This window comes from Triturus cristatus, chromosome 3_2, assembly GCF_964204655.1.
Source record: "Triturus cristatus chromosome 3_2, aTriCri1.1, whole genome shotgun sequence".
Lineage (NCBI taxonomy): Eukaryota > Metazoa > Chordata > Amphibia > Caudata > Salamandridae > Triturus > Triturus cristatus.
Window position 1 is genome coordinate 200,405,018 of NC_140584.1, and position 15,545 is coordinate 200,420,562.

General features: G+C 52.3%; 1 protein-coding gene across 1 annotated transcript in view; it reads right to left on the reverse strand.

Annotated features, from left to right (window-relative positions):
- Positions 1–15,213, reverse strand: part of LOC146857015 (glycerol-3-phosphate dehydrogenase 1-like protein) — a 186,766-nt gene extending 171,553 nt beyond the window's left edge. Inside the window, exon 1 of the mRNA XM_085647502.1 lies at positions 14,943–15,213. Coding sequence (XP_085503628.1) covers positions 14,943–14,983 — 41 coding nt within the window. The 5' untranslated portion in view covers positions 14,984–15,213. The remainder of the gene's footprint in view (positions 1–14,942) is intronic.
- Positions 15,214–15,545: the final 332 nt, after the last annotated feature.

Sequence of the window (15,545 nt, forward strand, 5' to 3'; positions counted from 1 at the left end):
ATGGGTGACAGGACACAACGTTTACTATGGTGCAGGAGCGGGCACACGTGTGGCTAGCTCAGGCTGGAGCTAAAAAACAGACTACCAGTTCCGAAAATGTAAACAGTATTTTTTTAACAGCTCTGCCTAACGTTGAAAGCTGGTAGGAGGGTGTTCCTTGCACAGCTAACATTTTAATGAAAACCCAAATTTTAAAAAATCCACAGTACTTGGTCTTTAAAGACCTGTGAAGAGTTTGAGCGTGCCAGAGATAGGACTCCAGACACTGCCCAGCAGAGCACACAGCTGCAGAGAGACATGAAACACACTAAGGAGAAGAGAGGGGGGAGCAGGAAATAATTGAACTTCAGAAACAGAACAGTTGTGTATAAATTCAATTTTTTTATTCCAGATTTGTATAGCACAAACTCAACCAGAAGGAATTTGAGGGATTTACAAAAGCACCGGTAACATTACACATGAACGCATTCATTTTTGTAGGCACAGCGGGATTAGGTAATTTGCCCAGAATCACAGAATATTGATCCGAGGCAGAGACTGGAAACCTAGAACCTGGCCGCTTCGCCACATCCTCTTCCTTATTGCAAGCAGCCACAGCACCATTGAACATTATAATGCACCCTTGCACACTTCTAAAGTCCGATCATCTAATTTCCAGACTTCGAGCCAACATTCTTTCATTATTCTTTTAAATAATACGTTCAGATTTTCACTACGCTTGAATGAATTAGTTTGACCGTCTTCTGGTTACTCTCAAGTGTTCAATAAAGTTTGTTAAAATAAACTGGATAAGGGCTCTCCTGAAACCAACCTTGTCCGTCTGTTCCCGCCTCCTAGGCTGTTTCGCCCAATGACTCACGGCAATTGGTGTCTAAACTAGCAGCATTGCCCACAGCTCGCCGGCCTTTATTCTACATGGAGCTGAAAACGAGGGAAATTTGGAGCAGTGAGCATGGAGCTAAAAGCAAAGGAATTGTATCAGCTGCTCTCTGTGTCTCTTTCGAGATAAAAATGAAGAAATGTGCAGTTTTAACTCAAATAAGTCTGGCAGGATGGGAATGGGTGTAGGAGAGCTCGCACGGAGCAATGCGATGACCGAGGCAAGAGAGGCAGTGAATCTAATTATGGGGACTATGGCGATTTCCCATCAGCGTGCCTTGCTCAGCGTGTGGCGCATGCGTGGTATGGGTGTTTGGGTACGCAGCTGATAGCTGGGGCACGTTCAGAGACCCGACTATAGCGGACCTAACGCTAGGGTGCAGTCCGGAGCAGTGGAGAGGGCTTGGGAGCAGTACCGGGGCACGTCAGATCGCCGTATTGGATCGAAGGAGGTAGCACTTGGGAAGCCTTCACAGCAGCGAGAAAAAGCAGACGCACTACCGCCACCATGTACAGGCACTTGGGCCCGCAGCGCTCCCCGTCCCGAGATTTTAACAGCATCGTCCAGATCTGCAGCGCAAATGTTCAAAGGATCAGTGGCAACAGTGAGTATGATGGCACAAAATTGCTGACTTGCCTTGGAAGTGGAACACGAGATGTGCACGTCGCGTGTCTGTCTGTACGTGCGTGAATTACAGGAGGCTGGTGAGGACGAAAGCGAAACTGCATGCTGGCTTGCGAGGGAAGGGGGACAGGAGATGTGCACGCCGCGTGGCTGTAGGCGCGTACACCAACTCAAATCCGCCAAAAGCCTGCGCGTGCCCATCTCCTGTCCCCCTTCCGAGGCAAGTCAGCAACAATAGATCTCGCCGAAAGCAGCGCTCCGCGCTGCGTTCGCAGGCGAGACCTAAAAACTCAGCCAAGTCATGAGTCAAGAGAGCTCGGCCAAGAAGGAAGGGGGTATATGACAAAACCTGTCCGACCAGCTGGAGCTTGAATCCGGCTGCTGCGGTGGGTGCCGTGCGCCAGATTCTGACACTAGTGACTAAAGGGTACTTTTGTTTTCTCCTCCTGTGGAGCAAAAATAATTGAACACATCTTCGAATCTGAGCTGGGATGAAGCTCGAGACACTGGGCGTGGTCCAGCAGAAATAATATTTCCGAGGGTCACATCAGGAAAATGGCCACCCAAATAAGATAAAATATATTTTGACTAAACATGAAGGTCAGACCATCCTGATGAATGTGCAGTCAGTGTCATGAAACCCTCTCTAATTTTAGTGCAGGCAGCGGCCACTCCTAAGGGGTGTTTCACATTATTCAAAATTTGACCTGGGGTTTCCGCACTCATCCGAATAAAAATTTACCAGTTTTCTTAAACCTCTCATTGCACAGGAACCTGCAACACAGTTAGATATGTTCAAATAGTATAACATACACATTCGTCTCGTAGGCAGAAGCTGCTGAGTTTTAAGTCAATGTGCACAAAAACACATTTTAAAAGAAAAAAAACGACATTAGAATAATTTGGCATTTTGGATAAACCAACATTTTGAGTAGTACAAATAGCCCAGATCCCTAAACTCGATCTCTTGGGTATATTGAAAAAAAAAGCTTATCTTTCTTTGATTGACATTTTTATATTTACATTTTTCCTTATGGAGTGTAGCATGGTCGTTACGCAGTGAAAAATCATTGTAAGGTGTGGACCGGTTTATAGCTCTGGGTATCATGGCGATTTTTGGACACCTCACCTAGATGATGTATATCTGAGACTGGAAGCGTCTGATGGACATAACTATATATATTTTTTTAACCATTCTTTAGTAGAAAAACTTAGAAATTAAGTGACCCCTTGCTGAATTTAGCATTTTTTGGGGGGTTTTCAAATATATGTATCTTTTCAGATTAACCCACGAATTTCACATCTTCTTCACCCACAAAATGCAAACAAGTAAAAACTGAAATAAATAGAAAATACTTTGAAACTGAAAACCGGTGGTGACAAAAATATTTTTTTTTAACCCAGCCTGTGTATTAAAGCTGGGAAGAGGACAGTCATAGCTGAGCAAAATTTTTGTTGATACAATTTTTAGAGAAAAAAAAGCACTTATTTACAGCACATTTTCCCAATTTTTGGAAAAAAAGTTATGAAGGCATAAGCACAAACCACCTAAAATACCAAATCAAGCATTGCCAAAGCCTGTTGGTCTAGCCCTTCAATGGCAATACCCAACCTTTTGGGTTTCCCAATGCTTTTTGAAAATACTGTTCCGCATTGGCAAAAATAAAAGGCTTGTTTGCCACGCAGAACAGCACTGGCAACACACATAAGAGAGGGTCACCACAACGTAATGATGTATGTAAACATGCACTACCATGCATGCACACAAATGAGATTGAACTTTTTTTTTAATTTTAATTTATTTTTTCAAGATGGTTGATGCCAATCTTTGAGCGGTAAATTAAAAAAAATGCGGGCAAAAGTACAGCAAAGAAAAAGGAGTAGCCTAGTAGCAAATTGCAGCTGGCGTGCCCTTCAAAAAGATTAATTACAAAAATAAACTTGATGGAAATGGGCAGGGTAGCAAAGGTGATGGAGTAGCAGGAGCACGTGAATGCAGCCGAGTGGTGGGCATAATGGGGGCAAAGTGTTGGGGGAGTGTTAGACGGCGACCTCAGAGGAGCCCGGAAGGGAGTCCTGACTACCCTGAGACCCACCCTCGAGTATCGTAGCCGGGCACTGGCGGGAGACTCCTCAGGTGGAGAAGTCTCGTATCGAGGATCGTACTTCGGGCACCACACGACACAGAAACAACACACCGTGCGTTCTCAGGAACCAATCTTTATCAAATAGGTTAGCGCTGCAAATATGTACAAGGAGAGCGCGGGCTCAATGAGTCTCGGAAGGGATAGGGGGTAGCGGGACAGTCTTTGGCACAAAAGTTCAAGGTAAGGATGTACCCGGCGCACAGCTCACAATCCTCGAGCTGGGGGGTAGGCTGGTTGTCGTGGGGTCCGGCGGGACCAGTGGAGTCTGTGGAAGCCGCGAGTCACTCAGCGGGCTCAGGTACAAGTTCGGAGGTCTTACGATCTTCAGGGAGCCGCGAGTCACTCAGCAGGGCTCAGGTACAAGTTCGGAGGTCTTACGATCTTCGGGGAGCCGCGAGTCACTCAGCAGGGCTCAGGTACAAGTTCGGAGGTCTTACGATCTTCAGGGAGCCGCGAGTCACTCAGCAGGGCTCAGGTACAAGTTCGGAGGTCTTACGATCTTCGGGGAGCCGCGAGTCACTCAGCAGGGCTCAGGTCGTTCTAAGTTCCAGGAGCCGCGACCACGTCAGCAGGCTCTCGTTGTTCCAGCGTCGAATCTCCGGACAGTCCCAGAGCACCCCTGGTTATAGGTCGACCCCCCTTTGATGTCCGGAGTCTGTGCAGGCAGGGGTCTTGTCACCTGGGGGTCGCTTGTCGGGGGTTTCCGGCCATTGTCTTTTGATCCTTTCAGGCCGGGTCGGGAGGAGTCCCAGACACCCAGCAGGCGTGGAGCCAGCCTTCAGGGAGGCCGGAGGGCCGATCGAAACCCATCGTCCCAGGGGAGTTCCAGAGGTGCGATAGAAACTGCTCCTCCCTCTCTCAACCCCTGGAAGCGGGATGTCCTCCAGCCGGAGTGGCGCCTCTAGGCCCGGGTCGCGCTGGGGCCGGGCGGCCATCTTGGTGCATGGAGTGGGCACGCGGGCCCGGGGTGGCCGAAAGGAGAGAGGCCATGGACGAGGGTGTCCGGGTTGAGTGCGTGTGTTCTGGTGGAAAGGCTTGGTGAGGCCGGGGGATTGGGGCAGCCGGCAACAGGTTAGGTGATGTGGGGACCAGTAGAGCCATGTTACGAGGCCGGGTCCAACACGCGTCCCCCCCAGCTGAAAGCCGGAGAGAACTGCCCATCATCTTGGGGGGTTCTCTTCGCTGAGGCGGAACAACCGGGAGAGGCCATCGGCGTTGGCGTGGTCCGTCCCAGGACGGTGTTCCACGGTGAAATCCATCCCCTGAAGGGAGATTGACCACCGCAGTAGCTTGGGGTTTTCTCCCCGCATCTGCATAAGCCATCGCAAGGGCCGATGATCGGTTTGGACTTTGAAATGGGTGCCGAACAGGTAAGGGCGTAGTTTCTTGAGTGCCCAGACCACGGCAAAGGCTTCGCGCTCAATGGTACTCCATCGCTGTTCTCTGGGTAACAGCCGCCGACTGAGGAAGGCGACGGGCTGGTCCAGGCCTTGGTCATTCATCTGGGACAGGACGGCCCCAATGCCATGCTCGGAGGCATCGGTCTGGACTACAAACTCCTTGGAGTAGTCGGGAGCCTGGAGGACGGGGGCCGTGCACATGGCCTTCTTTAGGGCATCGAACGCCTCCTGGCAGGCGGTTGTCCACTGAACCTTTTTTGGCTGTTTTTTGGATGTGAGTTCTGTGAGGGGGCCGACAAGGCTGCCATACCCCTGGATGAATCTGCGGTAGTAGCCAGTGAGGCCCAGAAAGGCTCGGACCTCCGTTTGGGTGGTGGGGGGTTCCCAGGCCACGATGGCGTCGATTTTTGGTTGTAGAGGGGCGACCTGGCCACTCCCGACCTGGTGCCCCAGGTAGACTACTGATCCTTGTCCAATTTGGCACTTGCTGGCTTTTACTGTCAGGCCTGCCTGGCGCAGGGCGGTTAGCACCCTCCGGAGGTGCTGGAGGTGCTCACCCCATTCGGAACTGAAAACGGCGATGTCGTCCAGATATGCCGCGCTGAACTGTTCTAGCCCGGCCAGGACTCTGTTTACCAGTCGCTGGAAGGTGGCCGGGGCATTTTTCATTCCGAAGGGCATTATGCGGAAGCGGTAATGCCCATCTGGGGTGGAGAAGGCAGACCGCTCCTTGGCCCCCTCGGTGAGCGCAATCTGCCAGTATCCGCAGGTGAGGTAGAAGGTGCTGAGGAACCGTGCTGCCCCGAGTCGGTCAATGAGCTCGTTGGCTCGTGGGATGGGGTGGGCATCGGCTCGGGTGACGTCATTGAGCCCCCGGTAGTCCACACAGAACCGGAGCTCGGGGGCGACACCGGGGGCCGCTGCCTTCGGGACCAGGACCACGGGGCTGGCCCAGGGACTGTCATATGGCTCGATCACTCCCATGGTCAACATCTTTGAGACTTCAGCTTGAATGCAGGACCGGACCCGGTCGGGGACCCGGTAGGCTCGGTGTCTCACCGGCGGGCTGTCCCCGGTGTCCACGTCATGGACACACCAGTCGGTGACTCGGGGGATCAGGGAGAAGAGGTCGGCAAATTGTCCTAGTAGCTGGCGGCAGTCCTCTTGCTGCTGGGTAGTGAGAGCTGGGGAGAAATTCACTCCCTCCACGGAGCCATCCTGCTCCTTGACACACAGGAGGTCCGGGAGGGGATCGGACTCATCTTCGGCCCCGTCATCGGTGGCCAGCAGGAGGCTTAGTTCTGTCCGCACGAAGTGAGGCTTGAGGCGGTTCACGTGAAGGACCCGGAGGGGATCCCGGGGCGACTGGACGTCCACCAAGTATGTGACTGGGCTCTTCCGCTCAATCACTTTGTAGGGCCCGGTCCACCTGTCCTGGAGGGCGCCTGGCTTCACGGGAGCCATGACCCATACTTGTTGGCCCGGCTGGAACTCGACCAGAGTGGCATTCTGGTCGTACCAGCGCTTCATCTCTTCTTGGCTTGTCTCTAGGTTGGCCTCGGCCAGTGCTCGGAACTTCCTGGTCTGGTTCCGGAGGGTCAGAACATAGTGGAACACATCTCGTGGGGTGGTCTGGGGTGCCGCCTCCCACCCTTCCTTAACCAAGCTGAGGGGACCCCGGACGGGGTGTCCATAGAGCAACTCAAACGGGCTGAACCCTAGGGACTTCTGGGGGACCTCTCGGTAAGCGAACAAGAGGCAGGGGAGCAGGACGTCCCACTTACGCCGGAGGGGCTCTTCTAGGCTGGTGATCATCCCTTTCAGAGTCCGGTTAAACCTCTCTACTAGGCCGTTCCCCTGGGGATGGTACGGGGTAGTGAATTTGTAGGACACTCCACATTGTTGCCACAGGGACGTCATGTACCTCGAGATAAAATTAGTGCCGCGATCGCTCACGACCTCGCGGGGGAACCCTACCCGGGAAAAGATCCCCATCAGGGCCCGGCCCACTACGGGGGCCGTGACGGTGCGTAGGGGGATCGCCTCAGGGTATCGGGTGGCGTGATCCACCAGGACCAGGATGAAACGGTGACCTTGGGAGGTGGGGGGGTCCAGGGGCCCCACGATGTCGATCCCGACTCGTTCAAAGGGGGTACTGACGACCGGGAAGGGTTGGAGGGGAGCCTTGCGCTTCCCCCACTCTTCCCGCTAGCTTGGCACGTGGGACAGGACTTGCAGTGGGCTTCTACGGCTGCTCTCATCTTAGGCCAATAAAAATGGGTCACGAGACGGCTGTAGGTCTTGTCTTGACCCAGGTGGCCGGCTAGGGGGACGTCGTGGGCTAAGCCCAGGAGGAAGTCTCGGAAGCCGAGGGGTACCCCCAGCACCCGACCGGATCCCAGCTCCACCGACTTCTGCTCACTATACAAAAGGCTATTTTCCCAATAAATTCGGTGCGTGCCAGTTTGGTCGCCTGCGGCTTGGCCCTCGGCCTGGCGCCGCAGTCCGACCAGGGAAGGACAGGTGGCTTGCTCCCGGCAAAACTCCTCCCGGGTGGGTCCACCCTCGTGGCGCCATTGGGCCAACTCGGGTAGATCGCCTAACTCAGGGACCGGGGCGGTGTCGGACAGGGAGGGCTCGTCGCTGGCGACGGGCCCCTCCGATGGGGGGACGGGAGGACCCTCGGGGGTTACTGCTCTGACTTCTTCGGTCGGGGCGTCTTCGACTTCTCCCAGGGGGGTGAGTCGGGCTGACATAGATCGGGTGGTGGCGCACACCCACTCGGGGAGCCCCATCATCCCTAGGTGGGCCTTGCGTTCGATGTGCTTCCAGGGCGAACTCTCCAGGTCGTTCCCTAGGAGGCAGTCGACCGGCTGGGAGGTTCATACGGCCACCCTCAGTTTACCTATTACTCCACCCCACTCAAACGGCACCAGAGCTACCTGACACATACTCTCCCTATTATCGGCGGAAATGACTGGGCAAAAGACGTTGGGGAGGATCTGCTCCTCGGGGACTAAGTGCCTGAGGACACCGGTGATGCTGGCCTCGGTGTCCCGCAGGGCCTCTATTTGGTGGCCATTGATCTTAACGAGCTGCCCGTATTTCTTCGTGTTGGAGGGCAGGAGGCTACCAGGGACCATCTCCCTATCTCCCAGGGATACTAGGGCCATGGCTGCGGGTTCCCATTCCCCGGCTTCCTCAACCTCCTCCCCCAGGGCTACGTTGGCTATCTGTCTTGCAGGGGTGTTTTGGGTGGCCATGGGGCACTCTGGGTCATTGGCGTAGTGCCCGGGCTTCTGGCAACGGAAGCAAGTGACGGTTACCCTGTGTCCCCGTCTCCCGGGGGGTCCGGTTACTGGTGGGGGGGGCGCTGGGAAAGGTGGAGATTGGGTCTTCGGAGGACTAGGCTGGGACTCTCTCTGGCCTCCCTGGTTCCCCCCTCCTCTCTGGCGGGGTGGTCCCTGACTGGCTCGGGGGTATTCTCCTACCATGCCCCGGGTGACACGGGTGTTGGTCCAGCGGTCTGCTTCCACCGCCAGCTTCCTGGGATCGGTGAGTTTGCTGTCGAGCAGATGCTGGCGTAGTTCCACAAAGCAGTTCGCAGCCAGGTGTTCCCACAATAGGAGGTCGGTGAGTTCCTCAAGAGTGGTGACTTTGCTGCCCTTGACCCACCCATCGAAGGCCCGACTAAAAAAGTTCACATATTCTACCCAGGTGGTGCCCGGGATTTTCCTGCAGTCCCGGAATCGTTGACGGTACATCTCGGGGGTGAGACCGTACCTTGTGAGTAGAGCTTCTTTCATGTGGCTGTAGGAGGTCTGCAGAGAGAGGGGCAGGTCGAGCAGGGTGTCTCTTCCTTCGCTCGGAAATCGTCCCCACAACCCTGCCCCCCAGTCCTTCTGCGGGACCCGATGGGAGGTCATGGCGACCTCGTAGGCCCTGAACCATTGCTGAATGTCATCGTTTTTATAATATTCCTTGACCACATCTTTGGGGATGTGGACCTTCTGCTCCGCTGGGGAGGTCGCCTCTCGGTTTCCGGGGGCCTCCCTTCCTTACTTCTGGCCTTGAGTTCGATTTCCTTCAAGCTGCGTTCGTGCTCCAGTTGGAGCTTCCTTCCTTCGTGTTCCCGTTGGAGCTTCTTCTCTTCTAGCTCGCCTTGCACGCGTATTTGCTCCACTGCTAGCTTTTTCTCTGCTAACTTTAATTCGCCTTCGATTTTGAGCTTAGCTAACTCGAGTTCGTGATTGCGGCTTCTCTCTCTGTCCGCGAGTTCCTCCGGGGATAGGCCCCCTTCTGTTACAATGTTTCGCACCTGATTGTTGCTGCTTTCGCCTTGGGAAGGTTCTGCCTCGTCGGGGTGCTCCCCCGTGTTTTCCGGGCGGGAGGCCCCGGTATCCACCCAGGCTTTCAGTGCTTTCTGCAAATCTTCCTTGGTGTTGAGACCGGTGGTAGCGATTCTAAGTTCTTTGCAGAATTGCTTTAGTTCTTTGTGTGTGTATTCTTCTAGTTGTTCCACCTGGAACACCCTGTTGGCGTTGATTTCTGCGGGGATCACGGTGTTTCCTTCTGCCATCTTTGTTGGTAGTGCGTCCGTCGTTCACAGTACGATCTCTCGGTGATGGGCCCGAATCCCACCGCTGCCACCAATGTTAGACGGCGACCTCAGAGGAGCCCGGAAGGGAGTCCTGACTACCCTGAGACCCACCCTCGAGTATCGTAGCCGGGCACTGGCGGGAGACTCCTCAGGTGGAGAAGTCTTGTATCGAGGATCGTACTTCGGGCACCACACGACACAGAAACAACACACCGTGCGTTCTCAGGAACCAATCTTTATCAAATAGGTTAGCGCTGCAAATATGTACAAGGAGAGCGCGGGCTCAATGAGTCTCGGAAGGGATAGGGGGTAGCGGGACAGTCTTTGGCACAAAAGTTCAAGGTAAGGATGTACCCGGCGCACAGCTCACAATCCTCGAGCTGGGGGGTAGGCTGGTTGTCGTGGGGTCCGGCGGGACCAGTGGAGTCTGTGGAAGCCGCGAGTCACTCAGCGGGCTCAGGTACAAGTTCGGAGGTCTTACGATCTTCAGGGAGCCGCGAGTCACTCAGCAGGGCTCAGGTACAAGTTCGGAGGTCTTACGATCTTCGGGGAGCCGCGAGTCACTCAGCAGGGCTCAGGTACAAGTTCGGAGGTCTTACGATCTTCAGGGAGCCGCGAGTCACTCAGCAGGGCTCAGGTACAAGTTCGGAGGTCTTACGATCTTCGGGGAGCCGCGAGTCACTCAGCAGGGCTCAGGTCGTTCTAAGTTCCAGGAGCCGCGACCACGTCAGCAGGCTCTCGTTGTTCCAGCGTCGAATCTCCGGACAGTCCCAGAGCACCCCTGGTTATAGGTCGACCCCCCTTTGATGTCCGGAGTCTGTGCAGGCAGGGGTCTTGTCACCTGGGGGTCGCTTGTCGGGGGTTTCCGGCCATTGTCTTTTTATCCTTTCAGGCCGGGTCGGGAGGAGTCCCAGACACCCAGCAGGCGTGGAGCCAGCCTTCAGGGAGGCCGGAGGGCCGATCGAAACCCATCGTCCCAGGGGAGTTCCAGAGGTGCGATAGAAACTGCTCCTCCCTCTCTCAACCCCTGGAAGCGGGATGTCCTCCAGCCGGAGTGGCGCCTCTAGGCCCGGGTCGCGCTGGGGCCGGGCGGCCATCTTGGTGCATGGAGTGGGCACGCGGGCCCGGGGTGGCCGAAAGGAGAGAGGCCATGGACGAGGGTGTCCGGGTTGAGTGCGTGTGTTCTGGTGGAAAGGCTTGGTGAGGCCGGGGGATTGGGGCCGCCGGCAACAGGTTAGGTGATGTGGGGACCAGTAGAGCCATGTTACGAGGCCGGGTCCAACAGGGAGAAACAGAGGATCGGTGCGGAGGATAAAAGAAAAAGCCTGACAGGGATGGCTGGTGAAGCAACTGACGAGCTGGGAGGGGAACAGAAGCAATATACAGGGTATAAAAAGTTTTATTTATTTACTGGAAGGCTACATTTTTCAGCCCTCCTGGAAGTTTATCGAACAAAGAGAACCCCTATCTTAACATATGGTTCAGAATATATTCCTATAAATCGATGGGGTTTTTTAAATCTCAAAGAGGGAAAATTCTTGCGTATGCTTACTACTACAAGCCACTCTTGTTCAGGCACTCTGATTGGAATTAGGGTTAGTGAGTGCATACGCGAGAGCTAAGGCAAACCTTGTCAGGTGGGCTTGCAACATACTACATGCACCTAAAGGTATATTAAGAACAATTATATCTCAAGAAACTTTTAAGGCTGATCCATGTGTATATACTTTTAAAGGAAATATAGAGATTGCTTTAGAGCACTTCAAATGCTCCAAGAACCTTTTACAAAGTTGGTCCCCGGAACTCTTGAAGTTCTTTTTGTCAAAATCTACTCCGAGGCTGAGCTACAAAATAGATAAACTTTATTGTCAACAGTTATTGCATTACAAGCTCTCAATACCTAGGGTGGAGTATAAAGAGATCCCAAAATATTTGAGTTTTACATTGGACCATAAGGTTAGGCGTTGCATCCTGATGCTAAGACTGAGGACACTACCGTTAAAAGATATAACAAAAAAGTGGGGTGGAAATTTTTACAAAACCGGCCAATGTGATTTGTGCAATGGAGGAATCCAAGATTTGGTACATGTCCTATTTGTCAGTCCAAATAGCAGCTTAGTTGATGCATGCTCCCGATTTTTAAAACCGATTTGTACAAAATCTAATATTTTTAGAACTATGGATCTGATTGAGATTATAAGAACTCCACCTGATGAAGTTGTATGTTACAAAGTTTTTTACTTTTTTTAAGTGTTATTCCCGCTATTTTAGAGATGTATAAGATAAGAATAATAATCTTTTTTGCTTATAAAGAATTTCATGATATATTGTAATACTATGGGACTGGAAATCTGTATATATTATTTTAACATATTGTGGATTTTGGATGACGTCTATATCTATCAATACATTTCAAATTTCGAGAGCACAGGGGATGGGGACAATTGCTTAATTTGTAAAAGAGTAGGCCCAAAACTTTGCTCAGAAGGCAGGGCTATTGCATGTTGGCTTTCCAAATACCAATGCTACGTAGACTCAATTCCACCTCTTGCCTGTTTAATTCAGTACCAGACACTCTCTGCCCCTATATCTCACTCTCACAAAATTCTGCTTTCCCCTCTTTGTCACAATCTTTCTGTCTTTTTCTTCCTCTTTCATTCCCCCTTGAGGGTGTTTCTCTCTCTTGCTCTGGGTCAAAGTCTGATGAGGAAAAATAAGCACCAGTCCTAAGGATGAGTGCTGGTGAGCCCCTCCTGCAACCACCAGATCAAATTAAACACTGTTTAGTGGGTATCTGAGTGGGGAGCAGCTCACGCGCAACACAGCAAGAAAACACAATCACTCCCACAGAGTGCTGAAAGTAAAAAGTCGTTCCCTGGATGTAAGAAATGGAAGGTTACAATTAAATTATTCAGAAGAATGGTAAAAAAATCAATTTTCGAGGCGAGAAACAAACATGAGAAAAAGTATAAAAGCCACTAAGAATCAGGCAAAGGTGACTGACAAAAAAGGCAACCAATAGGTCAACCCAAAGTCCACCCACTGCAAGTACTGATAAAGTACACAATAGGTATTTTACAACAAAATAATGCCTGTTGGTGAGACCTAAATATGAGTCAGCACTGGGGTGGGGGGGAACCCTCATCTCTTAAAGAGTTATATCACAAAAGGTAAACTAAAAGTAGGTGTTTTCATAGTACAAATGTTCACATGCCTTTAATCTGAGCTGAATCAATTGACTAACAGGGTGTAAGGCATTTGTGCTGTGGAGAGTGTCACGGGAAGCATGCACTTCAATCACTCGTTGGCCTCCAGATTAGACTCATACTGCCTGCAAGGTTCCAGGGGAGTACAATCTGTGTCTGTACAGTGTCCCAAGGCCGTCTCGCTTTAAAACCTTTAACCAGGAAATAAATCTCCCCAGCTGCCCGGGAGCCACGTCAGGCGGGAGGCAGACAGTGAAAGGTGCAAGGCAGCACAGTGATCACTGTAAACAGGGGATTTGGATAATAGTAAGGATCGGCGTCCTGCCAAGGTCGACAGGTCTGCTGGGCCACTGATCTGACTACAGGTCTACACACCTTGCAGGCACCTCGGGGGCAGGCTCAGGCTGCTGTGAGGCCTTAGGACCCCTGCCTCTAAGCTTACAAAAGACAACGTGCAGTACCCCCAAGGCCGACAGGTCTGCTGTGGCACTGATCTGACTACAGGTCTACACACCTTGCAGGCACCTCGGGGGCAGGCTCAGGCTACTGTGAGGCCTTAGGACCCCTGCCTCTAAGCTTACAAAAGACAGCGTGCAGTACCCCTGGCGCAGATCCGTTACATATCACTGATCCATACGAGCTGCAGAGACACGGATGCTTGTGTTTGTCCTGTCCCTCCCTTGGCATCCTTGTACCTTGTTTAAAAACACCTTCTCTCTGTCACGGGCACGTTGCTGTGCGTACTATTTTTATCGATGTTCCCAATATTTAAATGCAACAATTTCGTCTTGGCTGTGATTTCAGGTTTCATTATGAAAAGCGCTTTAACGAAAGCGCTACATCTTCTCAATAAATAAGCAAATGTTACCGTGTTGCTGCTTTCTGAAGCGGGGTATGTTCTGAGAAGAAATGGCATGTTGTTACGTGGGTCGGCGTGTAACAGCTGCAGTGCTACCGGGGTTTAGGAGTTCGAGAGGCTCAACACCTTTATTATGCAAATGTGTCAACCCCACCAAGTGATAGGTACCCTCTCCTGACTCTTCTGTGATAGGCTGTGAGTAGAATCACTACACTGTCCTAGTATGAAGATGCAAACATGTCACGGCAGAGGAACCCAGTGTGCTCCAGGCCTGCGACATCTCTCCTGCTTTCTAATAACTGCAGCGCACTCGCTACAGTTTGCGCACACAGCTCTCTGAGCCTCAGGCTCTAAGGAAGGTGAGGCGAACTGCTTTGGGGGTGAGCGAATCGAAGTCAATGAAGATTATTTGGAGGACGAGGAAGGTTTTCGGGGCAGGTGTTTCCTGAAGTCAAGTCAATGGAAGGCATTTTGCTTTTCCACAAGCCGGGTGACACTCCTTAAAGGAAGAAGGTGGGGTGAGAGGTAGGAAATATGTAAAGGGGACAGGCAGCCAGCCTGCACCCCTTTCCCCAGCCCCCAGATGTAATGAGTTTAACAACCTGCTGCTCGTATGTACGTGTATATGCACCAAGACATCTGTGCAGAGGAGGATAGAGGTTACACGTGAAAATACAAAAAGCAAAATACATATTTTGCAATAATGTAGGCTGCAACACTTCGACTGCCAAACTCTCGACCCTATCCTTAAATAGCCCCATACAAAACTGTCGTCTTGTATTTTAACTCCGGATATCCAGCGAAATACACATTCTACACGTTTCGGGATTGAGTTAATTCTACGTTGTAGCTCATGTCCCTGTCTTTTCAGGAGGTTCCCGACTGGAAACATAAGGGGCGAGCGGCTGGATGGCGTTCCTTAAGTAAACGCATCGAATGACTTCACTGTTGGTAAACAGGCTTCATATTTTTCCAGGTGCGTGTGTCTTAGACAGCTGAACACATGCAACATGTGTCACTGCTGACTGCAAGTGTGTGAAGGAACGTAAACATAACGCAACTGCCTGCACCACAGCTGTGCAGCTTGCAAACAGTACAATAACATTCAACTAGCCTCACTGCAGGCTGCACGAGTCAGTCCGCGAGACAGAGAACACGCAGGACATATGTTATATTATACGCCGCGGGCACACGTCGCGGAGGCTTCATTGGACGATGGCACCTACCAGTTTCCAGAGCCGACGATGCAGACCTTGATAGGCGGCATGTTTCTTCTCTCCCTGGTGATGTGGACAGAGTGAGACTTTCCCTCGGTGCCCAGCAGCAGTAGAGTGAGTCAGCCGCTCCCGCCTCGCCTGCCCGCGTCTCTCCTTTTCTACTTCACCCAGTGTGCCTTCTCCCTGCTTTGGCATGCAGCGATAACCATCAGCACTTCCTGGCAGCGCCCTGCAGGGAGGCGTCCTCGTATGATCCTGCTCGGACCGGAGGCGGGGCCACGCGGAGCAGCAGCCCTCACTCACGTGCAGGCAGGAGGGAAGCCGTCAGACTGACAGAATATCTGTGCAGGACAGAAAGGGGGACCGAGGTTGGGAATTTATTGTGCGGCGCCAGTCAAAGCAGGGCAAAGGGGGACTGGAAATACCGTGCATAGGCGAGCTATGAGAAGTGCACGTCAAGCAGGCGAAAAGTCGAACCATAGCAAGACGGTGGGGGCTTGGAGAGGCCACATTAAAAGAAGATGACTACGAAGGAGAGAGTCTTTCTTCTTCCTGACTCTCAGTTCGTTTGTGGCAGATAAAGGCATAGGGAGAGGCAGTAATGCACACAGG